Raw genomic sequence first — 26,703 nt, 5'->3', positions numbered from 1 at the left:
CTCTCGCTGCTGGGGATGGCTGCCCCCTGAGATGCAGGTGGGGGCGTTATGTGGCAGCTTCTGGTTGCCCTCCTTACAAGGGTGGGTCCTTGTTTCCCCTTGCTCTCTGATCATCTCAAGGAGGAGGGATGACGGCCACGTTGGAATTGGAAGGGGTCCAGGTTTATGGGGCCCCCAGCCTCACCTGGGACAGCCCACCTGGACACCTCATTAATATGCGAGGGGACTGCCCTTCTGTCTGATTTAAGCCGCTGTTATTGGGGTTTTCGGTCATATGTGGCCACGTGATCCTAATTAACGCACAAGGTGAGAAAGTGTTGTCTGCGAGACCCGAGAGGTTACCTGCTCCAGCAATTCAGTGTCTCAAGGTGAATTAACAAGCGGTCTTTCCGACTTCAGCGCTCCCCTCCTGAGTAGAGGTCCCAGGAGACTGCCTGGCTGTGGCCGAGCCCCCACAGGCCGCCGCATGGCTGGGCGAATTGCCCTGTGCTCTCCTCCAGGGGCCCTTTGCTTCGCCATCTCCATGACGATTGCAGCCACGGCACAGGCTTTGGTGAGCTGAGATCCGAGATACACCTGGGGCTGTCCGGTGACCATCTGTTGATGGCTGAGTTCTACTGAGCCGCAGTCAGCAGGCCTGCGCAGGTCCCGGCTGCGGACGGGAACCTCGGGATGCTTCTGTTTCTCCGGTTCCACCTGGCTTGTCCGGGGATCCAGGCTCTGTCTCTCCTGCTGTTTAGGTGGTCACGTGTCTGCTGCAAAACAGCACCCACCGCTTTAATCACGAGGCACGATCGCCAGCTGTTGCCTGTTCATCTGCTCAGCCTTCCTGTTGGGGTGCCCGATGGCATGTCACTGGAGGTTTATAACGTGTGCTGTCGCTTTGATTTTCCTGTTTGGACAGGCATCACTGTTTTAGAGTAAGGTGCAGGAGTTTAGTTGCTGGAAAACACAGACAGCTGCGTTGGCAGACCTGCCTGGCCCTGACTCATGTGTAGGAGGGTGTTTCCTTAAAGGTCAGAAGCCCAGTGGGCAGTCTTACCCCTCCCTCTGGGTGGGTTTGGTGGGCTTCTGAGTGCTGCTTTGCTTGAGCCCCTCCCTCAAAAGCTGCAGCTGGGTGCCCCGCTTTTCTCCAGGCCTTGGATGGGGGACCCGTGCACAGGGGCTGAACACTACTGGGGCTGAGAAAAGCAGCTGCGGCTTTAAGACAAACGCTGGGGCTTTTCACTTGATTTTCCCACAGTTGTGTCTCTCTCTTGAATTTCTCCTTGGGGTCCTGGGAGGAACTTACTGTATGAGTTCGCACTGGTACATCGCTAGATGGAAGCTGTGCTTTTGAGAGCTCTGTGTGTAAACACGGTAGCGCTGATGTATGTTTACATTTCATCTGCACACCCTTAGGAGTCTTCCATGCAAGCAGCAACGAACGGTGTCATTGTAATAATTACAGCCCCTGTGTGTGGCACTGTGTAAAACGGTGGAGAGCCCTGGCTTTGGAAGGTCCCCTCGGACGTCCCTCAGACAGGACTCATCCCACCAGAAGACGCTTGTTTACAGCTTCTCACGGTAACTGGAGCCGAGAAACTGTCCATCAGAAAGTTATTTCTTGGGTCAAAACCGAGTCGCTCAAGCCGTGAATTAAACCCGTCTCTAATCAGTTCCACCACTGGTGCTGTGGGCCAGCTGTGTGTCCAAGACACGGAGGACGGTTAAGGAAAGGCTGAGCCTTCCAGGGGCTTCGCGGAACCTTCTCTGCTGCGTTTGCAGTTGTCAGCATCCCAGTGCCAGCGAGGCTTCATCCTGTGTTTTTGTGGCTGTTTCTTCATCAGATTTCTCCCCGTTCTCACTTTAATTGTGCTGTTGAACCTGAGAACACTGGTTTTTATTTTGGTCAAAATAAAATCTTTTCAGAGTGTTGAGAAGAGCATTGAATTTTCAGAGGGAGGCTCTCTTTTGGCTCTTGGTTGGGGGCACCGTACCTTTCGTGGGATGAATGAGTGGATGGAGAAGTGGTCCCCTGTCCGCCCCATCCCCTCCCCTGAATCCCTCTGAAGTGTCGACACGGAGGCCGGCTGTATGTTGTCAGGTCTGCGTGGATTTTCTGGGACCTCAAGTCCAGGACCAGCTTCCCCTCAGAGAGTGTGAACGTTTCTTCCCCGATGAGGAATCTTGCACAGCCTTCTGCCCTGGGACCTGTGGTGTAAGCAGCAGGTGTCCTGAGTTTGAATCCTAACCCTATAGCCTGGCTGCATGGTGGTGGGTAAGGCCTCCAACCTTTCTGAGCCTCCGCTGCCCCCTCTGGAAATGGGAATGAGAAACCCACCCAAGGTCATATGGGGAAGGAGGTGAGCTCCGTATACCTATGCTGTGCTCACTGCCAGGCTCCGTGAGATGCAGGTGTTTCTTCCGTTCCCCCTTTTCTCTGGCGGATAGGTTTTGCCCTTCATCTTCCGGGCATATGAATATGCCCTTCATATTCAGCTTACTCTGAAAGCTTGGTAGAGTCTCTAGGTGTGGAAAATGGATGAATTCTCTCACCCATCATTCAGAAACTTCCAGTTCCTGAGATTATTTTAAATGGTTTGGCAACAGTGGGTTCAGTCTCTGAGACACAAGAACACAGAAGCAGGGATGCGCTTTGCTTTCATTTTAGGAAGAATCAGTTAGACGAGTGACTTTTCTAGAGTCAGTGTCAGAGTTATCCGTGAGGCCTTTTCCAGAGCTTTCCCACTGCCCCCGCCAAAGCCACGCCCCAGGGAGCAGCGTCCCAGGAGGTGTGGGGCGAACAGCATTGTCCTGTGTAGGACTGGTGTTCTCCTTTCAGTGCTTTGAAATCTCATCTTATCCAGAAAAGGGTTCTGGAGGATGCGGGTGACCCTGAATTTTCATCCAGCTCAGTTGTCCTTTTCTTCAAGCAAGTTCTTTGGGTCTTTTTACCTTGGGGCGCCTTTCCAGGGCTGTGGCCACGTGCAGAGAGACAGCAGGGCATCCTGTGCACTGTGCTTTTTGGGGGTGACTGTTCTAAAGAATAAACGCACCCCTGCTGAGTTTCTATGGTTGCTGGACTCAGAGAAGGGACGTGAGGGTAAAGCTCTCCAATTTGGGGAATAGTCATGACTTTGCGAAGGGATGCAGGTGTCCAGCCCTCTGGGTCAGTGCTGGCGGTGGAAGAGGCCTTGTCCAGAACCAAGCCTTCCCCTTCCAGAGTCTGGAGTGCCCACCCCTAGATGGCCCATTCTCTGGGACCCTCCACACCAGCTTTCCCAGGACCCCACTGGCTTGGAGGTGAGTCAGCCTGACTGAATCCTTGTATCGCCACTTGTTAGGGGTTGAATTGTGTCCCCTCCAGAATCCATGTGTTGAAGTCCCAACCCCCCCATCGCCTCAGAATATGGTCTTATTTGGAAATGAGATCATTGCAGATGTAATTGGTAACGATGAGGTCATAGCGGGATAGGGTGGGTCCTAATCCAATATGCCTAGTGTCCTTCAAAAAATGGGGAATTGGGAGATAAGTGTGTATCATACCCTGGCAAGAGGAAGGCAGAGATCCACAAGCCAAGGAGTACCAGCGATGGCCAGCAGCCCCCAGACACAGGGGAGAGGCCTGGGTCAGCTTCTCCCTCACGGCCTCAGAAGAAACCTTCCCTGCAGATACTTTGTTGGACTTCTAGCCCCCAGGACTGTGCGACCATACACTGCTGTTGCCTGAGGCACCCAGCCTAATAGCTTCAACACAGCAGCCCTAGGAAATGAAAATACCACCAGCTCACTGTGTGATTCAGCACGTGGTGTGGGGCATTTGCTCTTGATCTTGGTGTCTTTATCTGTACAGTGAAGGTAAGACCTGCCTTGTAGGCTCGTAAGTTTCCCAGCATCTCACGGGATCTCAGACTGTAATTATCTTTGGGAGGAACGTGGCGACGGACGCTCCAGGCCAGAGACCAGTGTGTTTCAGCCCTTGCCAGACGGAAGAGGAAGTGCCCCGGATGGGCAGCCAGGATGCTGGTTGGTGTGTCACAGACCAGCTCCATGGCCTGGGTACCGACCCCCCGCCTCACTGGGCTACAGTGTCCTTGGCGGTAAAATAGGAAGTTAGACCTGATGATGATGTTTGGTCCCAAGATGTTATGACCGTGAAAGTTGAGCGTGGCACTGTCACGGCTGCAGCTCTGGGAGTGGGAGCCCCTGGAGGCGCCATGTCTTAGTCTTACCCCTTGGGCTGCACGTGAGGGGTCCCATAACATTTGACTCAAAGAGTGAAGAAAGCTGGAGTGTGCTCCACGACAAAGTTGTGAACTTTGTGTCAAATTAAAGATAAGTTGTGTCAAGTTGTGTCAAATTAAAGATAAACATCAAAATGACGTGGGGAAATGTTATTACATTAAACCCTGTTACAAAATAGTAGGTTGAATGCTATCTCAGTTTTGTAAAACAAAAAAATATATATTTTTTGATTTAAAAAAATCTATATAATATGCCCAGATAAATGACCAGAAAGAAAAACACCATGGTGTTAATGGCAGCTGTCTGTGAGTGGGGAGATTCCAAGTCATTGGCTTTGCTTTCCAGGATTGGGGGAGAATAAGGCTGTGATCATGTGTGTCCTGGAGAGAGAGATTGCCCTGGCTTCCCTGTCGCGCATGGGCCGGGAAAGCGGGGACTGGAAGAGGGGAGTCCAGTGGGGAAGCTGGTAGAATAAGCAGAGGGGTGGTGTGGACCTACGACAGGGACTCTCACCTTCGGCCGTACTGACGCCTTGAGCGGGGCCTGTCCTGTGCATTGTGGGATGGTCAGCAGCGTCCCTGGGCTCTCCACCCATTAGAGGCCAGTGGCCCCCCCTTTCCAGCTGTGACAACCAGAACCATCTCCAGACAGTCCTAAGCAGATGATCCTTGTAGAGCAAACTGCCCCGCTGAGAACCGCTGGCCCAGAGATGGCGGTAGGGACGGAGGGAGGGGGGAGGTTCGGGAGAGATCCCAGAGGAGCCTGTACAGGACTGGATGCTTGACTGGATTTGGCAGAGGCAAGGCTGAGGGTGGGCGTGGGGCTTGGGGGCTTGGGTGGATCACGGTGGGTCTCAGTTTGGGGGAGGGACCGGGATGAGGTCCGTGGTGGCCGCGCCGTTGGTGCGTGTGAAGCTTCTGTGGGACAGTTGAGTGGGCCTGTAGGAAAGGCTGTAGGGCCAACGGCCCTCAGACTCTGATCTGAGCAGGAGACATCCATCTGAAGGTCATCCAGAGATGGAGAGCAGGCCACGGGGGCGGATGAACTCATCCAGGGTGACTGTGTGGCCTGGGAGAGAAGCCTGGGGAATCCCAGGGTTTCCAGGGTGGGCAGAAGAGGATGCTGAGAGGCGAGTTTAGTTCTCTAGCCGGAGCCGTTGCTCAGCAGCTGCTGGGGGGTGAAGGGGAAGCTCAGGGCAGATGCAGAAACCTCAGGGATGACCCCGGGGGGGCGGGGCTTCCCCAGCGTCCTCCCGCGGCCTTTACTGCGGGGCCGTCTGCGGTGTTTCTGGGCGCACAGGAGGTGCGTTTGTTTGCTGAAGGCTGACGGGGAGCTGTGGCTTGCTGCACCTTCGTCTGTCGAACCAGAAGCAGCGTGTTGCACCCCGTGTGTCTGTGCCGTCCATTTCTGCTTCTCAGAGCTGTGAAGAACACTTTAAGGGCCAGTGACACTGTTCTGGAACTTCCTTTTAGGATTATTTTTGAGGTTTTAAGGGACCCAGGAGTTGATAGTGTCGTCAGGAATAGACAGTTTCCCTTTGGGGAAATTGGCATCTTTCTAGTTGTGATTTTCCCGTCACAGGGTTCAGAGATGCACAGTTGCTCAAAAAGACTTCCAGTTTTCCTTGATGTGAGGATCTCCACTGGGTTTTTGGTGTCCCCTTGGGAGGTGGTTGTCAGCGCCCAGGGCAGCCTAATGCACAGGCACTTAGCCTCTTCCCTCCTGCGGGGCACTCACAGCATCATTCATTGCAGAGATCATCCCCCGACCCGGAGGTGACTGGGTGTGGAGAGCCTTGTCAGTCAGGGACTGGATTCCCAGGTGGACAGAGACATAGTGCTCTGAGAGCCTAAGATGCTGTAACATTTCCTGCCTCTGTTTAAGATTCAAGCTGGCCCATCTCCCAAGATTCTGTCTGGTTTACCGTGCAGTTAAAAATGATCCCTAGTGGGCTTCCCTGGGGGCGCAGTGGTTGAGGGTCCTTCTGCCGATGCAGGGGACACGGGTTCGTGCCCCGGTCCGGGAAGATCCCACGTGCCGCGGAACGGCTGGGCCCGTGAGCCATGGCCGCTGAGCCTGCGCGTCCGGAGCCTGTGCTCCGCAACGGGAGAGGCCACAACAGTGAGAGGCCCGCGTGCCGCAAAAAAAACCCCAAAGATCCCTAGTGGCCATTTTGGCCCCAGGCCAGGAGGGAAGGTGCTGTCCCTTCCCCCAAGAGATCAAGGGTCAAGAGAGGCCAGCCTGACACAGGGCAGAAGCATTATCTTCCAGAAAAGGAATGAACTGTGCATCACCTCCCAAATCACATGCTCCCATCTCAGGACTCAGAAGCAAAGAAATCCTAAAACCCCAAAGAACCATCTCCCCCGCTGGTAGACAGACAGGCTCAGCTTAATGAGAGACCAGTGCAGAGCTGCATTTCCTTGGTTGTTTCCTGACACTTCTGGTCCATAAACAGCTAAGGTCTGTAATTAAACTGTCTGATTGGGAATGCATGCAGCAGAAGCCATGAGTGGGACAGGCCAGCATCTTTAACTCATTTGTATGTTCTCTTACCTGCCACCATTTTTACTCCCCTGTCATCTTTTAAGAATGTCTTGGGGGCAAATTCTAAAGAACAGTGGCGGCAAACCCTTTGAACGGCACCTTGGGAAGCCTGCCTGACAGGGCAGGGAGGCACGTTTGTTCTTTCCCCTTGAAGGAGAGCTGTCAGATGTTTGGTGGACTGGAAAAGATGGGAGAGGAGAGTCCTGATCTGTTGAGCTGGATTGAGGTGGGTTAGGAATAGGCTGTACTTCTGAGTGTTTTCTTGCCCCAGAACGATGTCTCCACCTCGACCTTTTTGTAATGACCAGCCTGACGCCTGAGCTGACGATGGATGCCCCCAGAAAAAATCAGGTTATGACTGGAGGGTGTTTCCCATCAATCACGCAAACTGTGTCCTTGCTCACCAGCCAGTTACACACGTGCAGGCCTACACCATCCCAGAAACAATGTGTAATGGGAGTTTTGAACTTTAAAAAAAAACCTCTTTAATCTTACAGATACAGTTCAGGCAAATACAACTCTACAGAAATATGTGAATGTCCCCAGAATGTGGAATTCTTTTTTTTTTAAATAGGTCTTGGTTGTGTTTTAGGGAAACTTGTAATTAGAAAAGAAATGCCTTTTGTGTTGTGTGCACGTCGAAGGCCTGCCCGTGCATTCCAGGGCTGCGATTCAAGCAGCACTTTGGTAAACGTCAAGGAGCTGGAGCCGCAGAGCCGGTCGCACCCTGTTCCTCTGGGCGCCGTGGGTTCCTTTCTTGCCCACGTGGCTGCCGGCTGGTCCTGCTCAAAACCTGCTACTCCGTCTCCGTCCGGAGTGTTGCTTCTGTCCCCCGACTTTCAGTGACATTGTCCTCTAAATGGAAAGGACACGCGAGCGATGTTACTGCTGTGTGGTGTTACTGCGCGGTGGGAGATGATCATTAAAGAACGATTGCCCCAGTCTGGTTTCACCAACCCGACAGATGCCCTGCGTTCGTTTTCCCACGTCCTCCTCCAGCCTTGGTCTTCTGTGTGCAGAGATGACCTTAGGGTGATGCTGCGGAGAAGTGGTCACCGGCTCTTCTACAGCACTGCTCGGCCTTGACCCTTACCCTTTCGACAGTGGCACAGGGTTCTCTCAAACATGCCTTCCTCTGTCTGTCTGTGTATCTGTTTGTGTTGATTCCTTTTCGGTGACCATTAGGTTGTTCTCTATTGATCAGCCATTTCTTCCGTCATCTCCTTGCACCCTGAGTCTCTGCTCAGCCTGAAGTCCCCGCGTGGCTTCCTGGGGCTCAGGTGACACATGGCCCTGTGGTTTTCCGATAATTCCCAGGGGTCGTCCCAAAGTGTCCCCATCCTCAGTTTGTGTGCCCCTCCCCCGCTCAGCTCAGCCTTCCTCCTACCAGGGGTTCCTCTCCTAAGTCCCACTGGCTCGTTGCATGTACGATGGGATTGATGCTCAAGTGTGCATTTCTTTCGTCACTGAGGTCTGGGGCGTTTAACGGGGAGCATTTCCAAAGAAACGTGAGGCTGGAGTCTTCGCACACTCCCCCACCCCCCAACCTTCCTGGGCCCTCCGGGCTATGGCCGCAGGCAGTGATGGCCTGGGTCAGAGGTGGCAAGGGGCCTTCTGCAGTTCTCTGCAGGGACGGTCCCCGCAGGCCCTCTCCCCGCTCCCTCCCTGTGTCCTAACAGCTGTCAGCAGAGACGTCCACAGGGCCCAGCTGTCCAAAGACAGACCCACCCGCGAAGGCGGTATGCTGGGAGGTGAAGGGCCTCTGGCCACAGGCTCCTTTGGGCTCAGGAAGTCACGTGGCAGCAGAAGGCTCTGTTCACGAGGAAGTGCAGACTCATTCTCGCTTTTAGATGGAGAAAAAGTGACTTGGGATCAGTTTTCGCAGCAGATTGCCTCAGGAGGATTGGGAAAGACACAGAGTTGGACTGTACCGTAGCAACAACCATCTTCTCCTGCTGCCGCCCTGCTGGGGAAGGGGAGGCCGGTGAATACGTGCTTTCTTGGAAGGGCTTTCCCCTTTCATGACCTTTAACGTTTCTTTTAATTGTGTTTGTCGGGGGGGAGTGATCGTAGTGAACGGGGGAATGGAAGGAACTGGAAACCCTCTCTGTGTGACACAGATGGATGTCTCCTTGTTCAGCGTTGCCCAGTAAGACCCACAGCATCTCCGCTGGGGAGCCCTTAGCAATTTACCTTATCCATCTGCGGGACCCTGGAGATCGGATTATCTTGCGTATTGGTCTGAGCACAATTCTCCTTCCTTTTCTTTGGATAGGAAGCCAGCAATTGACAAGTTCACTGTTGAAACATAACTCAGAAATAGACTTTGTCAAGAACGGCTTGTCCCCCGCCCCCCCAGTCATGCTGTCTCTATGGGGTCCCCAGTATCTGAGCCAGCACGTGCATTTGGGTCTTCCACATCCTGGGATCTTTCTCGGAGAGAAACAGATGATCTGATCAAAGGAAGCAGGTGACAGAGCCCCTTGTCTGGTGCCCCCGTGGTGGAGGAGGCCTGGGACCAGCGGGACGGGGGCTCCCCGAGCCACAAAGCGGGGTGCCAGATTTCAGGGCAGCCTTCCCATTCTGGAGACGGGCGGCTTTCTGACCATGCAGAGTCAGCCCTGCAGACGTCTTGGGATTCTCCGCGTTGCTTCCGCTGCAGGTGGTCGAGAAGCCCTGGATGACCTCCTTGGAAGCGGGATGGGAGGCTGGGAGAAGGAAGTCTGGAAGAGCAGTCAGATTTCTTCCCCATTAGATAATCTGGAGGGGGAACTGGAGGGGAGCAGAGCCCGTTGCTGTCACATGGCATGTTCACCGTGTGTGTGTGTGTGTGTGTGTGTGTGTGTGTGTGTGTGTCCCCGTCCCTGGGGACTTCCTGGGAGCGTTCTTGTTGATGTTTCTCTCTTGTACTCGCTGGTGCTCACACAGGCGTTTCCAGGGAGTTGACCACAGGGGAGGCCCCCCTTTTTTTATTTTGGCTGCGTTGGGTCTTCATTGCTGCGCGCGGGCTTTCTCTAGTTGCGGCGAGCGGGGGCTACTCATCGTTGTGGTGCGCCGGCTCCTCACTGTGGTGGCTTCTCTTGTTGCGGAGCACGGGCTCTAGGCACGTGGGCTTCAGTAGTTATGGCACGCGGGCTCAGTAGTTGTGGCTCGCAGGCTCTAGGCACACAGGCTGCAGTAGTTGTGGCACGCCGGCTCGGTAGTTGTGGCTCGCGGGATCTAGAGTGCAGGCTCAGTATTTGTAGCGCATGGGCTTAGTTGCTCCGCGGCATGTGGGATCTTTCCGGACCAGGGATCTAACCTGTGTCCCCTGCATTGGCAGGCGGATTCTTAACCACTGCGCCACCAGGGAAGTCTGAGGCCCCGTTTATCTGAGAGTAGCTCGTCCTCATTCTCTGCCCTGGGATAAACAGTTCACTTGCAGACTCTTAATCCCCTGGGCGGGAGATCAACAATAGCCTCTCCATGTGGAGGGAATCATTCAAACGTCCACATCGAATAAGCACGAGGCAAAGCGGAGTCAGGCACTCAGACCAGGAGACAATCTCTGAGAAGCTGGCTAAACAGGCTCTGGGATTTGAGACGTGACCGAAATACAGCACAGTGGACTGTGGCCGTGAGGCCCACTGGCTGGAGTCCTGTCCCCTGGTACGCCGTGAGCTCTGGTTGGAGAGAGCCCAGCGCTTGATGTCCTGACTTATACACAAAAATAGTTCTGGTAGTGCAGCAGCTTTGCTCTCTTTTAAGAATGGCTTTCGTAGAACACATTTAAGTGTAAAGGGGGCAACACCGTCCAGATAGGGGGCTCCTGATCTTACAGCTGTGTGCTGCCCTAGGACAAGAAGGTAGCATTAAAGCAGAAAAATAATTAACTGTACATAAAAGAAAAGGTGGGCTGGAGTTGCTCACGCAGATAGATGTAGCCAGCGTGAAGGAGGTCAGGGGAGCAAGGTCATCCTTGTTCTGGAAAGTCGACTCGGGGGTCTGTGTCCTGACAGTGAGGAGTGCCCGGTGACACAGAGGGTGGCTTTCTGTTTGCTTTTTAAGATGCTAGTTAAATGTTTGGTCACAACTGCATGCAGATGAGTTTATCATCTTGACAACTGATCACGGGTCAACCCTTATCGTATTTCAGTGATTTGCTGAGCAGGAGGGAGAAAAATGTTTACCTGAGGGCACCTGAGTAACCTGAATATTTCAGATCAGACAGAGGCCTGTGAACTTCATCGAGGTTTTCAGTTGAGGAATCACTTGTAGTGGCCTACGAGAGGAATTCTGATGTTAACATGGTAGAATTTGGGCGAGGGAAAGATTGGGAGTTTGGGATTAGCAGATGCAAACTATTATATATAGAATAGATAAAAACAAGGACCTACTGTATAGCACAGGGAACTATATTCAATATCCTGTGATAAACCATAATGGAAAAGAATATTAACAAGGAATGTGTATATATGTATAACTGAATCACTTTACTGTACAGCAGAAATTAACACAACACTGTAAATCAACTCTACTTCAATAAAGTTCTTTAAAAAATGGTAGAATTTGAGGTCTGGAATGAACTTCCGTGAACGTTTTAGTCTCATCATCACTTTATGGTCCAGGCTCATGGCTGACCAGTTCATGGGGGCCCAGGTGGGACCTGGTGGTTCCCCCTCCTTGTCTGCATCATGGACCACACAGCCACCGCTTCCCCGTCAGTCTGGATTAGAGCAGATGGTTCCCATTCAGAAAAATTAAATCTTTTAGTTAATGCAGCCTCCCCACCCCCAAACACAACCATACACGAAGGTCGAGAGTACTGGGGTGACTGAGATTAGCACAAGTGCCTTCTTCTCTTGACCCTCACCCTCCTCTGTTCTTAGAAAGCCCTGCACGATTGTGGGCCAGTGTTGAGGAGCTTTGGCCGTGGGTGTGTCCATCCGGTGGGCACGGTGCCACTCCCATCTCTTCTTTCTGTCTTCCCCCAACTGCTTGGTTGCCCCCAGCCTCCTGCCCCTCTGCTTCCTGTGCCCCCCAGGGCAGTGAGCTTTGGTTTCTTTTTTGACCTTCAGCCCTTAGGTTAAGGGTGGGTCATGAAATTGTGACAACGCAGTGGCCCTGCATCTGGGCCTCTGATGGGCCACGGACGGGCCAGCTCCATCCCACTTCATATGGAGAACTGTGTAATGAGAACCCTTGAGGAGTCTGCAGGCGACAATGTCAAACTTGTCTCAGTTAAAGTGCCTGAAGTCGGCGGTTCCAGGAGGCCAGCAGCAAGGGTACTTCGCCTGAGTGGTTATCTCCCTGGAGAGAGGGTTTCCATGTCCGTGGTGAATCCAGCCACAGCCTGAAAAACGGTTCCTCCTCTTCAGGGTGATGCCATCTTGTAGTTGCTGTTGCCATAAAGTTAAAGCCATACGAAGACAGGAGCAGAGGCCACCGCAGAACCGCAGCTGTGGGGCTCGGTTCCCAGGATGTGAGAAGCAGGGCACCCCTCTCGCACCCCACGCTAGAGCCATAGTGGGGAAGGATGGGTTGGTCCCGGCAGCTCCCTGCAGAACACCCTCCGCCCCTCCTACTGTTTCTCCATCTCTTAAATCAGGACCAAGCGTTTTGGAATCAGGCTGAACTGGGTTCAGATTTCTGCGCCTTCCCTTCCTGCACACTGCTTGCTGTGTGACTGAGTGATTCCCCTCCAAGTCTCTAGCCCTTTATTTAGAAAAAGGAGAGGGATAATGGTGTCCACCTCCAGAAGTTGTTGGGGGCAGTGATCAGATCTAAAATGCGCAAGCCCAGGTGCCCGTGGTGCTTTGAGCACCTGCACATTAACTTTCATCAGGATTATCGTTGGCCCAACTGTGGTCACCCTGCTGATGCTGTCAGTACAGTGGCTCCTCTGATTGCATCTTGGAGGACTCAGAATGGTGTGACTTCGTGAGGGTCCCAAAGGAGGGTGGTTAGACATTTCCAGAAAGCTTATTTAAAAACCGTTGACATGTACCGGAATTTAGTTGTGTTGCTGTTTAGGGATGGGCAGGGGGCTCCCTGGAGGAGGCGGGCCCCAGGAGGGAGGTGGGTGTGGTCACTGGGCAGAGAGCTCCAGGACCCAGAGGACTTTGTGGGGCGGAGGGGAAGGGCAGTTTCCTCTAAAATAGGGAGTGAGGCTACAGGAGACATTTATTTTCCTATTACAGAATAAGTCCTAGAGACATTTTGGGTGCAGTTCTGCCTCTACTTCCAGGAGATTTTTAATTTTTCCATTATTCCATCATTGACTTTGTCATGCTTTAAAAGCCTTTCACACTTGTTATATGTCTTTTAAAAATGTGTGACTTTAATGATCCTTCAATGCCGTACCATTCTTTCAGAATTCAGGGGAAATAAGAAAGGGTGGGGAAATAGAACATCTGGCGTTTTACTAAATCAGTCGTTTTAAGACATTTGCTAAAGTGTTTATCTAAAATGGGCTGTTACATCAGAAATGTCAGAAAGGACATCAGCCCTCTGTGTCCTGGAGCAGCGCTTTGCACATTTGAATAGAGATGCTTAAGAAGCAATCTTCTTGAGACAGATTCCCGGGCCCCACCCCCAGAGATTCTGATTTAGAAGGTCTCGGGTGAGGCCTGAGAGTCTGCATTTCTAACACTCATGCCACATTCTCTGTCGATGCTGCTGGTCCGGGGACCACACGCCAAGCAGGGAGCATTGGATTTTAAAGGGCGCGATGGCGTATGCAGTGTATCAGGTGTCACTATCTTAAGGGTCTGGGCTGTGCCTGGGTGTCATGAGGTTGATGGAGATGAAATCAGTTAGAAGCACTTCAGCTCTTCACTTAGATCGGGAGCTGGCTTCTCTTATCATTTACGCTGGAGTGCCTTTTACATCAACGTAGTGGCTTTTTAATTTCTAGCTCCAGTTAACATGTGGAGTTGCCGAGGCAACAGAATTCAGTAAATCAAACTCCATGACCATGTTGGTGGACGATCAGAAAAATGTGTTTGTTTTTTTGTTTTGTTTTGTTTTTGCAACACGCGGGCGTCTCACCGCTGTGGCCTCTCGCGTTGTGGAGCACAGGCTCCGGACGCGCAGGCTCAGCGGCCACGGCTCACGGGCCCAGCCGCTCCGCGGCATGTGGGATCTTCCCGGACCGGGGCACGAACCCGCGTGCCCTGCATCGGCAGGCGGACTCCCAACCACTGCGCCACCAGGGAAGCCCAGAAAAATGTGTTTTTGATTGGAGAGTGAGCTTTGGATGGAAAAGATGAAAGTAAGCATTGATCCGACCCAGGAGGAGTGAAGGGAGTGTGAGGGAGCCCCTTGCTGCTCTGGGGGCTGGGTGGGTTTATTCTTTCACTCCCCTCCCCCACTCCCTCCATCCGTTATTGTTAGTTAGTTGTTCTCCATGGCAGTTCTAGGCACTGGGGACACAGCAGAGAAGAAAGGACATAAAACTGGACACCTGTGCTACGGCTTGCATAACTTCTGAGGTCCGGGGGATTCTTGTAAATGAGATTACCCTCCCCCTCCCACCCTGCTGTTCTGAAGAACACCTGGCAAATAGGGCACAGAAAATTCAACGTGAAAAAAGTACCCGTTTTCAGAGTAGAAAACAAAAATGTGGTTTCTGCAAATTACAGACCTGTGAGTTTAGCTTTCAACTGCGGCTAAAAGTCTAGAAAGACTTATCAAGGAACGTTTTGTGGGAAGAGCTAGCATGCTCCTCAGAAGAACCCCAGCCTCTGTGACTGTTGGCAGCCTTAATTAAGAACAGCCAATATAGAGACAAGATGGACTGCCGCTCTGTGGGCAGTGCCAACCGGGAGGGAGATCTGGTACCATCGAGAAAACTATGCTCTGATGTCTGCATAGCAGTATTCTTGAAAATCTTTTTTGATGTCCTCTGATCTCCATTTTGACACGTTACGGAAAACATACTTGCGCTGAATGTTACAGACAAGTGGCTGTTCCTGATGTTTAAAGAGCTCATACTAATGAACATGAAGATTCCCGTAGGTAAATGAACGAAACCCAGTTAAGCTGAGATGCCATTGTTTGAGCAAACAAGCGAAGATTAAAACCAGCGGTGACAGTGGCACAGAGGTATCCATTCCTGTGGCCGTGTTGTGGGGATGGGCTGGACGGTGGCCCAAAGAAGCCTGTCTGTCGGGTGGGAAGGGAGAGGGCAACACTGAGGCCCCCAAATAATGACGGGGCAGTCGAAATAATTTACCCTTTCTAGAAAGCAGTTTGGAAATGTGAATGGATAAATGGTTTGTACACTTTGACCCAGGAATTACGCTTCTAGGAATCTAAGCTAAAGAAATTAAAGAGATTTTCACAACAATTGATGGAGTAACATGTATTTCTACCCTGTCGTGTTCCAAAAAGGATATAAGGTAGCCTACAGTGATGGAAGGGGTAAGGCAAGTACCGTCGATGAAAATGTCTTCTCTTGATGCAAATTAGCCTTACATCACACAAAGTGTCTTCTAGTAGGAAATGCTTAGGGTTTGGGGCACCTCTCTGGTTTTGAGCTCAGCTTTGTAGTGGCTATTTAACCGAGGGAGAAATACAGGATGATGCCAACCGTGGGTCATACCAGGAGGGTCGGCCTGCGTTCATTTGAAGACACACATGGACTGGGCAGGAGGCCAGCTGACAGCCTTTCCGAAGGCATGGGGAGGGATGCCGCAAGTGTGTCCCTCTGGAGCAGGCGACCCGACCCCGGGTGGCTGGGCCTGGCTTCCAGGTTTATCGGGGGACCCCACCGAGGCCACCTGGTCGCGCTCCAGCCTCTGTCCACCACCCACTGAGGTTCTGCCCACCCACCTGCTGGGTTCCTACGTCTTGAGACTCTTCTCCTACCCTCTCCGCGTTGGTTCACTCACCCTTGAGGAACTGCCCTAAGCAAATTCCCTGGTCACATATGTCTGTGGGGTGACGACATTGATTACACCTTAAGGGGACAGCTGGAGGAGGGCTGTGCATGTGAACACAGGAGATTTCAAAACTTTATTGCACAGACATTGCTGAAACCTTGGGGAAGAGGGCTCAGCGCTGGAGATAAACAAAAGTGTGAAAGATAGCAATACCTGTGCTTCCAGTGATCAGCAAGGGTGGGAAGGCAGCACAGCACCGGGAAGGAAAAGGGCCTGGCTTTGTAGTCAGCTGACCTCGCCAGGAATCCCTTAACTGTCATCCCTCCTTAGCTGTCTGGCCTGGGGCAAGTCCTTGACCTCCCAAAGCCCGTTTCCTCCTCTTGAAGGGAGGAAATGGTACCCAGCCATTGTGCGGGGGGTGGGGGTGGGGGGCCCCCTCTTGCTTTGCTACATACAGAATAGTGCGTAGGTTCACTGCTCTCTTCTGCCTGATTTGTCCCAACTTTGTTTATTATCGGATGGATTAAGTAGTAAAGGGGAAACATTCAGGATTTAAAGGTGGTCAGCTTGAGGAGAGAGATGTAAAGATGGGTTTTAAAGTCATTGTCTCGCTGAGAGCATAAACAAAATTATTGAAAGCCAGCCTCAGCCCAAGTTTAAACATTAAAAATAGCCTTTCTTATGAAAAGCAGTACATGTCAAGTTTAGAAAATACAGATAAAGAACCAGAAGAAACATCTTACCGGTACTGAGAGGAGATTATAATCAGTGTCCTCCAGCTGCTTATTTCAGTCTGGCCTGCGAGGAGGTCAGCGGAGGGATTTTATTCATAACTGTGTATTTCATGTAACGCGGGCACTTTTTTTCCTGGCCTCTTTGTAGCCGGGGGAATGGTTGTCAGCAACCTCCATTCATTCTTCTTTGCCCAATAATGTGTTCATTGCGGTGGTATTTCCTGGACAGCTGGGACTGCTTAACTATGTAACAACAATAGCAAGATGAAGGAAACAGACTTTCCAATTGAATATTTTGATATATGACAGATTGAAAAAGGGCACAATATTCTGCATCACGGATACTGCTGATTGAATGATGACCAGAGAAAATCTAATGGGCACGGCATCACTGTCCGAAGGTAGAGACCAGAGTAAAGCGTGGTTCACCCAGTCCAAGGTCATCCACAGACGTCCGCGTATGGGTTTAGTGGAGATGAAGTGATCCCAGGACAGTGACACATTTCAAGTGACAGGAACTATATATTGGTGGTCAGTGGTCCCCTTTGGCCAGTCCTAAAGTTGACGTGCTCCAGTCCTAACCCGCAGGACTTTTTAGACTGTCTCTTCTCGTCCCACGTGACAGCGCTTGACGATAATTTCATCTGAAAAGGCTCCATCATGGGTCTCTGCTTTATTTTCATGAAGGCAGATCGTCTCAAGAAAATGAGAATAAGAATATCCAACGTATTCTATCAGATTCTCTGAGTTGCTTCTCATGGCTCTATCTGGACCAAATTTAAACATTATAAGGAGTAAGCAGTGCAGTTTTCGGTCTTTATGTTGTGTCTTTGTCACTATGATTTGCATTCATATAGGAGACCCAGCAAACTTGGAAAGAAAATGACTTTCTGATTGAATCATATATTTTCAAACAAAGCTCTTTCATGAATAAGGAATATTAATTACTGTACCCAGAGGGATCCGCAGGTTGTTTTTGTTTGTTTGTTTGTTTCCTGAGTTGCGTGATAACAGAAACCTTTGTGCATTCCACCCAAGGTCAGCATAGATTTAAAGGCAGACATACATATGCTTGGAAAATTAATTCATGCTGGAATTGAGGACATGGAATTAATTAGGCGTCCAGAAGCCTCCCAGGCTCACCTCACTTTCCTCTTGATCGTCATCCCTTTATTTCACCAGTGTTACACTCCCTGCCCTCGACCTCCAGAGTGAAAGCAGATGGAGAGAGCAGACCCTGCTGAGTGCTTTTATCTGACCAGCTAATAACAAGGTGTTTCTCAAGCCAGGCTGTGTGTGAGCCACACCCTGAGTGGAGCAGTTACCTTGGAGAGAAGCAGGTGGCTCCCCTGTTGCTCTGTGGGTCGCCTTGGAGCAGAATCCCTTACTTCGTGGGAAGTAATCTAACTTAACCATATATATATATTTTTTCCAGAAAGTATGATTTATTCATGTTTAAATTTGTTCAGTGGAGATTTCCAGCCTCCTTTTTATCCCCCCAGTGAGACTCTGTCCTGCGTGCTGTGGGCGAACCTCTGTTGGATCAGAGGGGGCAGTGCAGAGGAAGGCAAGGCGGTTGGGGCTTTGAACCTTCCAGTAAGTAACTAGCAGGGCTGCACAGGCTCAGTCAGACAAGGGAAGAAAGCGTCTTGTCTGGGAAGGCCGTCCACTGCATGTCCCCTTCCCCGTGAGGACACAGGAGTCGTCCTTTACCGCCAGACCACAGCCCATTCCCACTGGCCTGGGGGGTAGGTCATGCCTGCTGCTGGCTGATGGGGACACCAGGCGGGAGAGAATATTGCTTTCATTTATCCTGGCGCCTTACTACCACTGCGGAGGCTCGGGTTTGAACGTGACACACCTCTTTGGCCGGACAGTCCTCACGTACTTGTTCTTAGGGCTACTTTAAAAAAAGAAAGACGAAAGATTTTAAGCCTAAAATCTTGCTTTATGCCTAGCGAACAACGCAGTCTGAACATAAGATCTACAAAGGAAACGGAGAAGCATTGCATTCCGCTGTGTGCCAGGGGTCTTTAGTTGAAACTGCTGACCATACACATGGGTTTTGGTTTAATATTTGAGCAAGACACGCCTGGTTTTCAAGGAATCCAGTAACGTCCATGACAAGGTAGAAATGAGAGTCAAGACGGATCCCAGCCCACACATGTGCTGTGAATTTTCCAGGTTTCCCCAAGAGGATGGCAGTGAGCCTGGCGGGGGTGAGACTCGGCTTCCCCCAGAAAAAGCTGAGTTTCTCTCTGTCCTGAGTTTCACCAACTAGTGACTGTTACTCCCGTTGGGGCCTGGGGAGCTCGGGAGCTGAGCTGAGCATGGCAGCACCTTGTTGATGTCGGGCTTGCTTGGAGTTTTTACTGCGAAAAATGCCTTTTGTAAATCCAAATGGGACTATTAGATATTGAATGCACCCCTTCCTTTAAGAAGTTCTGTTGTTATTGGTTAAACCATGATGCCATCTGGAAGATGCCATGAGCTGTGAAGCCCTAACCCCCAGTACCTCAAACTATGACTGTATTTGGAGACAGGGCCTTTAAAGAGGTTATTAAGTTAAAATAAGGGCACTAAGATGGACCCTAATCTAATAGGACTGGCGTCCTATATTACAAGAGGAGATTAGGACACAGGCACAGAGGGAAGCCGATGTGGAGACACAGGGAGGAAACACCACCTACAAGCCATGGAGGGGGAACTCACCCCTGCCGACACCTGACTTCAGACTTTTAACCTCCAGAGCTGCGAGAAAACACGATTTCTGTGGTTTAAACCCCTGGGTCTGATACTTTGTGACAGCAGCCCAAGCAGACAAGTGCAGTGATGTTTCAACGCCATTATGAACGTCAAACTGTTGGTCTTGGTCAGCAAGGTCATTAAAACCTTGGTAGCCAATTAATCATTTATGGACATTTTCCTTTACCCTTTTTAATCCTTTTGGAAATCATTTCTGCTTCTCTGTGCACACTGTTTTCTGTTAGCAAAATAAATCTCTTCTGTTACTAGAAATGACGAGATTTTGCTTTAGAAATAACGCTGCTAATATAACGCTTGGAGGAGCTGAGTTGACGAAACCGCGAAAGGTCTGGATCCCCTGGGGGATGGGCAGTTTTCCTGATGCCCATGCCGTGGTCCTGATCTAATTGTATGCGGAGTATGTCTGATGCTAAGAATTTATGGCTTCGTAAGTGAGTACTTCCTCTTTAGGGAAGGGAGGACTGCAATTGACAGACTTGCTTGCTGCCTTCCAGGGTTGAGGTCAGGGGCTGGGACCAGGGGTGACAGGGCCCTGGGGGCACACAGGGTGGGGGGCAGGGGGCAGGTTTCAAGGGGGCCGGAGGGGGCTCTCCTGGAGGGGGCGGGCTCAGCAGGTGGACTGGGCAGTGGGTTGGTGATTTGGGGCCGTTAGGTTTTCCTGGGAGGGTTGCCCTGGAATCTGGCTGGAGGCGGAAGCCCTCTCAAAGCCTGTACGGGGAAGGGGAGGGAGCCTAGGGCTTTGCTCAGCCCTGAGGGAGGAATTTGGGGATAATCTTGACCCCTGGACTGGTACCTTGTCCCTAGAGGTTCAAGTGAAATGGGAGCCTGTTTTACCCCAGGCTGCCTTGAACTCTCAGTTTCCCATCGCATGGAGCCGGGTGAGGGGTGCGTGTGTGTGTGTGTGTGTGTGTGTCACTTCCTCTGCCTACCTGCTTCTGAAGTCTGTTACCTCTTTACCCAGCACCACCTGCAACAGCAAAATGAAGTTCCCTCTCTTCCACAAAGCACTCTCACCCTGTCTCCCCACCCTGACTTCCAGTCCAGCCTTCCTCTGTGGGCTCGGCCTCACCCCTTGGGTGCAGTCGGTGCTTTGGGGAGGGTGTCGGGGCAGGGCACACCGGGAATGAGATCCAGGGCACCTTTTCAACCCCTCTGTGAGTTACTTTCCAAGTCTGTAAAATTAGGGATAATAGCAGTGCCCACCTCATCGGGGCATTGGGGGAATAAAATGGATGAACTGTGTCAAAGCGTCTGTGAAGGGCCTCTGGCTGAGCCTGGCCGTGGCCTGCCCTCCTCCAGCCTTGGCCTTGGCCATGGCCACTTCGGCAAGAGGAGCCCAGGGCTGCTCTGGTTGAGCCTGTGGGGCCCCCTGAGGGGAGGCCTGGGCTGCAGGCGGGTGGGGAGCGGGCCCCTTGGGGGTCTGGGTGGAAGTGCTAGAAGGGCTGGCTTGGGGGTGGGCCTGCCTGCCCTGCTGGTGGCCTGGTGTCTTCGAAGCCTCAAAGGTTAAGCCTCTGGGAGGACGGAGCCGCACACAGTAGGCTTTGGAACTGGGAATCTTCGATCGATGTAAAATACCTTTTTACATCTTGTCTGGAAGGGAGTGGGTAAACTGAAAGCGCCTTGCAGGTGTGGCTTACAAAGAATGGCCACACTGCGGCCCTTCATTCTTGGCCACGAGTGAGACCCGCCCCTGGCCTGGCCACAGGAAGTGGGCCAGGCCCCTGCACGACAGCCTGGGGGAGGTGGCGTGAGCAGGCTGCAGGCCCCGGTTCATCCCTTCGCTTGATGACAGCCTGTGAACGCTGGCAAGTTCCAGGGGAGTGGTGTGTGCCGGTGGTTTTTGTGGATGGCCGTCTCAAGTATTGAATTTCCTTGGGTGTGAACTTGTAATTCCATAGAGCAGTCTTCCTGGGAAAAAGGTCTTTTGCATGAACATTCTGTTGCCTAGGTCACCGTTTTTTGCACCCAGAGATGTCCAGTGACAGCTGTCGCTTCTCTGGAGATTCTCGGACGGCTCGGGTGCAGCAATGTGGTATTTGCAGAGTGGCCGTCCCTGTGGGTCCTCCACAGCTCCTGGCGGCTTCCCTGAATGTGCCATCTGAAAAGTGAGGAAAACCATTATTATATTTTTCTTTTTTCGGTACGCGGGCCTCTCACTGCCGCGGCCTCTCCCGTTGCGGAGCACAGGCTCCGGACGCGCAGGCTCAGCGGCCATGGCTCAGGGGCCCAGCCGCTCTGCGGCATGGGGGATCTTCCCGGACCGGGGCACGAACCCGTGTCCCCTGCATCGACAGGCGGACTCTCAACCACTGCGCCACCAGGGAAGTCCGAAAACCATTATTTTGAGAACTTCTGAAGTGCCCGGTGCCCAGAGCCTTTGGATCCTTGCATTAACTCCGGGGGAGGTCCCATTAGTGGCCTCCCTTTAAAGAGTTCTAAGTTATTTCAGGCGTTGTATTTCTTCGAGGGTGTTCTAAGCACCTGGCTCAGTAGCCTGCATTTCCTTCTATCTCAGGAAACGCCCAGTGCTGGGCGGGGAGCCCCTGTATGAGGAATCCCCGCTGACCACCCCCATCCCGCGATGGCTGGGGACCCCTGGGCGAATCCCCTCCCGCCTCCTTTTGCATAGTAGGTGTGGCCCAGGCCCGAGGGGTGGGCGGGGAAGGAGGCGCCCTACCAGGGGATCCCTCCAAGGAAGGCCTTCTCCAGGCTCCAGACTGTCTGCCCTCTGGCCAGCACTCCCCTCCCTAAAATGCAGCTTCTGCTGGGGGGGGGGGGAACTCCCCGCAGGCAGTCAGGCTCTGGGAACTCACCCCCCCCATCACGTTTGCCTGTTTTCCACCAAGGGAGGGGCGCCTTTGCTCGGGGGGCAGCCACCCAAGATGAGCTGCAGCTGAGGCGTTCTGTGGCCAGGGGAAGACATGAATCACCCTGTTCGCCGTGTCTTTCCCTAACCGCTGGAGACTTTGTAGATAAACTCTGAGGGGGTTGGGTGGCCCTGTGGTGTAGCTGTATAAACTGGGGCATCCCAGAGTGGGGCGGGGCCAGCAACTCAGCTGACGTCTGCCGATATCTGTAACACGACCGACCAAGGCACTGCTGCTCCCCTCCGGGACTCAGCTTGGATCAGCCACCTGGGTTGATCAAGTGAACCATCGGGCAGCGTTTCTTAAGCAGAACGCTGGTAAGGGCTGGGGTTTAGCGGTGAAGTTGGTGGCCCCATGTCAAGAACCCTGATCTTCTGGGGGAGGTGGTTACGTAAATGGCGAATGTCAGGTCAGAGCAGGGTGATCGATACCCAGAAGGGGTGTGCACAGGTGTGTGTGGCGGGGAAGCCACACACAGACACCTGAGCCCGGGCCCCAGTGATGAGAGGAGGTAGCTGACCCTGCAGCCCCAGCAGGAGGCAGTGGTGAGACTGGGTGGGGGGGTGAGTCTGGACTAGGAAGCAGTTTGATGGGTTACAGGGAAGACTCTGGGGATGCAGACGGCACACGCTTGCTCTAGGCACTGGGGCCGGTGCTTCACAGACATCATCACATTTGGCCGTCACATCTGCCCTGTGGTTTCATCACATTTGGTCGTCACATCTGCCCTGTGATTATATCACCTTACTGCATAAGTGAGACTGGGTGCAGAGACTCTAGGTCACTTTCCCGAAGTCACACGGGGTTTGCATCATTTTGGCCTTGGAGTCTGGCACCCCGGTGGCTGTATACTGCAGGGGCGAGTGGGGGCTGTCTGGGGCCTGGGGCACCAGTGCAGGAGTGGGCATTTTCCTCTGCAGGTGACACGAGTCTCTGGGGGTCTGAGCGGAACTGTGCCCTAAAAGTCTGATCACAGCAGAAAGGATGGTTGCCCGAGAGCGGGCTAAGCCGGGGCGTGGGGCAGCCAGGCCCGCCTGCTCTGGGAATCCGGGGGAGGATGAAGAGGATGGGGAAATGGAGGGAGGAAGGAGAGTTGGGAGGACGTTGGCAGAGGCCAAGGGCACGCAGATGGAGGAGAGGCTCTTGTTCCCGTTTCTTATTAAATGGGAGATAATTGAGCATTTTCATGGGCTGGCCTGGCCGAAGGAGAGGACACGATTGTGATGGATGGTACAGGGTCCGTTTGCCAACTCTGAGCGGGAGACGTGGGTGTGGTTGTGAGGGTCAAGAGTGAGGCCGCTCTGAACGCTGGCCCGAAGTCTTCGTAAGAGGGCCTGGTGCCCTGGCGTTCTCAGGGAAGGCGGTCGGCCCGGAAAGTTGGAATGGGGAGGGTGGGTGGGAGCCCAGGGCTGCAGGATGCTGGCATCTAGCCCTTCCTGCTGTGCGAGCATCTGCAGTGGGCCCGGTGCCTCCACGCTTGAGCTTGCACGAGAGCCTCCTGGAGATGCAGAGGGTCGGGTGGGCGCCACGTGCTGCCGGGCCGTGGACACCTTGTGAGCAGCGTCGGTCCAGTGGGGTGGAGTTTGGATGGACGCACCTTTGTGGGGAGCGCAGGAGCAGGGTTCTCCGAGGCACCAGGGGCTGGGAGGGTCGTGGCTGGTGTAGACAATGAGAGGTCTCGGCCTTTGCCGGATACAGAAGGATCTGAAGGATCGGGAAGGAGAGGCTCCATTAAAATAACCGCTTTGGCGCAGTTCTGGAAGGAGAGGCTGGCCGGCATGGAGGGCTGTGGGCAGAGGAACAGCTGTTGGAGGCGAGGATGGTAGGACAGCGCTAGCTCTGGGTGTGGCCGTGGGAGGAGCCTCTGGAGGCCAGTGAAGGACAAGGCCACTGGGGCTGAGGAGGCAGGTGTGTGTGCCCTGGTTCTCCCGGCCGCCCCCCTTGGGGTGGAGTGGCTGTGACAGAGTGACAGGAGAAGAGGGACCCAGGGATGGCACCTGAACCCCAGCTCCGCCATCACCTGTTGCGGAGCCAACTAGTCATGTCTTAGGTGGTTATATGACTTTGTAGTTCAGAGGCTTTTCAGGCTGCCCTAGATCCGCCCACAGTGGTGCCCAGAGCTGGCAGGTTAGGCGTCACGCACCTCCTTTTCCAAATTTGGAAAGCCTTGTGCTGGTTCATTGCCAGGCAGATCACAGAAGTGTTAGCAGCGCTCCTGGGGGAACAGCGATGACGCTGGAGGGGAGAGTCAGTAAAGATTGTGAGTCCTGTGGGTTGTTTGGCCGTGGCCGCTTTATTTATCATTCCCCCCTCGGTCCATCCTTTTTCATGCCTGGGGTTGGTGGTGATTTTTGAAAGGAGGCAAGCGTAGGACACCACCGTAACTAGGTGAAGAAGCTCAGAGCTGCCCTAGTTGTCTGGGCTAGAGACCCAGCCTTGCCTTCCCCCTGCGCCCCCCTGTCCTCCCACCTTCCTGCTCCAGGAACCCCTCACCCCTCGCCCCTGCTCCTCGTGCACTGGCTGATGACGACCAGTGTGTGGCAAGCAGATGAGGAGAAGACGTAGATGTTCTATTCCATCTTACTGCGTCAGAACTCATCCCGGCGACCCACTTGTCTCCTGTCCCCAGAGCTCTAATGCAAACTGTAACTACCAAGGGGCCGGCTGCTGCCATCAGCCGCCGTGGAGCATTTATCCTCCGAGCCTGGGGACCACGGAGCTGGTTACACATTGGCTAACGAAGGCAGGAGGCTGGTCACCTGTCTCCCGCTGCGGATTTGGGGCAGAGGGGGGATTTGGGCTTCGAACAGGCATCTTCACATGCTGTTTTCAGCCCTTAGAGAAAAATATATCAAACCTTCAAGTCCCCGGGGCACAGATGAAAGATTTCCAGATATCTCTGCAGTCAGATCCCACACAGGATGCAGTAGTGATAACTCGTGTTCAAACAGGCTCTTCCTGACGGTGAGCTCTGTTAACAGTGCAGATAATAATTCCCACGGCATTATTTGTGTACTCGATTGTTAGTTCCACAGAAGTTCTGGATTTTACGAATCTTGGGGGTCGTGGATCTAAAGACCAGCCTGGAAAACGTCCGGCTGTCGTCACACACACTTAGGTGGCTGCTCTTCGACAGCTCCTGGTATTTTGTTTTTACTCCACAGGCTGTTAGGAGGGTCCGTATCAGACTCTTCCCTGTGTTTTTTGTTTGTTTGTTTTTTTTACAGTCCAGATCTTTTATTTTCTTTACACCCATCATGCCATGAATTCATAGGGAATGGGCTCCAACAGTTCAGTCTCCTTTCCGTTGGTTCTCATGAAGTGTGCTTCTCTGGGTGGAGCAGGCTGGAGCTTCAGCTGAACCCAAGTCCCTTTCTCTTTGGCTTCCTTCTTTTTCTCATCATTTTCCTTCACCCGTTTCAGGAAGCTGTCTCGGCTCTCAGGGTGCTTAATATGCTCGATATGCACATGAATTCTCTTGGCAAGAATCTTGCCCTTAACTTGTTTGTTTACAGTGATGCCAACAGCGTGCTGGGTAACATTGCAGACTCTTCCAGTTTTGCCGCGGTAACATTTGTGGGGCATTCCTTTTTGAACAGTGCCCATTCCCGTGATATCTGCATTATCACCTTTCTTGTAGATTCGCCTGTATGTGGCCAAAGGAACAACTCCATGTTTTCTAAAAGGCCTAGAGAACATGTAGCCGGTGCCCCTCCTCTTTCCCTTTGTGTTGGTCATTTTGGCGAATTCCTGGAAGATGGCAGTTCCGGCCGAAAGGCTCTTCCCTGGGTTTTGATTGTCGACGATTGGGCAGATTTTATTGTTAGGGGAATCCCTTCTGGGGGATCCTGCAGAGGAAAATGTTACCAGATCAGCCCAGCCCCTCGGCCCCTCATGCACTCGAAGGCTAGGAGGATTAGGTAATCTGTAAGAGTTCCTTGGGTTTTCTCCACACAAATTCCAGAGCCTCTTTGCAGCTGTTCAGGGGACAGGTGCAAAGTTGTGTGTTGCCCTTGATTAAATCCTTCTGACTCATCAGCTGAACTGCCACAGAGAGCTGGAGGCCGGAAAAGGGGAGCATACTTGCGGGGAGCCCCGGCTGCAGCGCGGCGTCTGGCATCGCAAGGGTGACCGTAGGTGGGAGCTGCTCTGGTTGTCACTCCATGGGGTGTTGGCATTTGTTTCCATAAAGTGACAGGGAGGAGGCTTGGCTTCCATTCTATCAGCATCTTAAGTCACTTTTGCCTGACACTTAGCAAGGGAGCCCAGGAAGATGTTTCTGACATATTCCTGTATTTGGGAGTGAGAATCTATTCGTAACTGACAGGGGGCATCCTTTTGAAATCAGGACTGCGCCTCACTGGGCTGCTGAAGTGGCTGTGAGCTTTCCTAGGGGCTCCTGTTCCAGCTGTGTGGACGGCCCTCTCCTCTGCTCTTCCCCTTTGGCCTCGGGCAGGTGGCTTCCCGTGGAGTCCGCTGCTGTATCTGTGAAATGGATCAAATTAAAATCTCTTCCAGCTCTAGCTTTCTGTAATTTAAACAGCGGTTCCCATTTGCAAAGGATGGAGTGATATCACCCTGAGCTAAGGCAGGAGCGGACCGTGTGACAAAGTACCTCCAGCCCTTGGTCTGTGGCCCGTCAGGCCTGCGCACAAGTCCCTGCAGGGGCTCGTGGCGGGAGCTGAGATCCCACGTGCC

At 52.7% G+C, this 26,703-nt stretch overlaps 2 protein-coding genes across 6 annotated transcripts in view; one reads left to right on the top strand and one right to left on the bottom strand.

The window, feature by feature from the left end:
• AGAP1 (ArfGAP with GTPase domain, ankyrin repeat and PH domain 1) overlaps positions 1–26,703 on the top strand; it is a 560,573-nt gene that overhangs the window by 119,417 nt on the left and 414,453 nt on the right. The gene's annotated exons all lie outside the window — the stretch shown is intronic.
• LOC115858116 (large ribosomal subunit protein eL21-like) lies at positions 25,261–25,746 on the bottom strand. Its single transcript, XM_060301681.1, has one exon. It carries the CDS (start codon positions 25,741–25,743, stop codon positions 25,261–25,263), a length of 483 nt encoding a protein of 160 aa, XP_060157664.1. The 5' UTR covers positions 25,744–25,746.

Source organism: Globicephala melas, chromosome 7, assembly GCF_963455315.2.
Source record: "Globicephala melas chromosome 7, mGloMel1.2, whole genome shotgun sequence".
Classification (NCBI taxonomy): Eukaryota; Metazoa; Chordata; class Mammalia; order Artiodactyla; family Delphinidae; genus Globicephala; species Globicephala melas.
This window is presented reverse-complemented; position numbering and strand designations above follow the sequence as displayed.

What these genes read in the sequence shown, in the direction of transcription:
- LOC115858116 (XM_060301681.1), bottom strand. Translation starts at nt 25,743, where the DNA reads ATGACCAACACAAAGGGAAAGAGGAGGGGCACCGGCTACATGTTCTCT.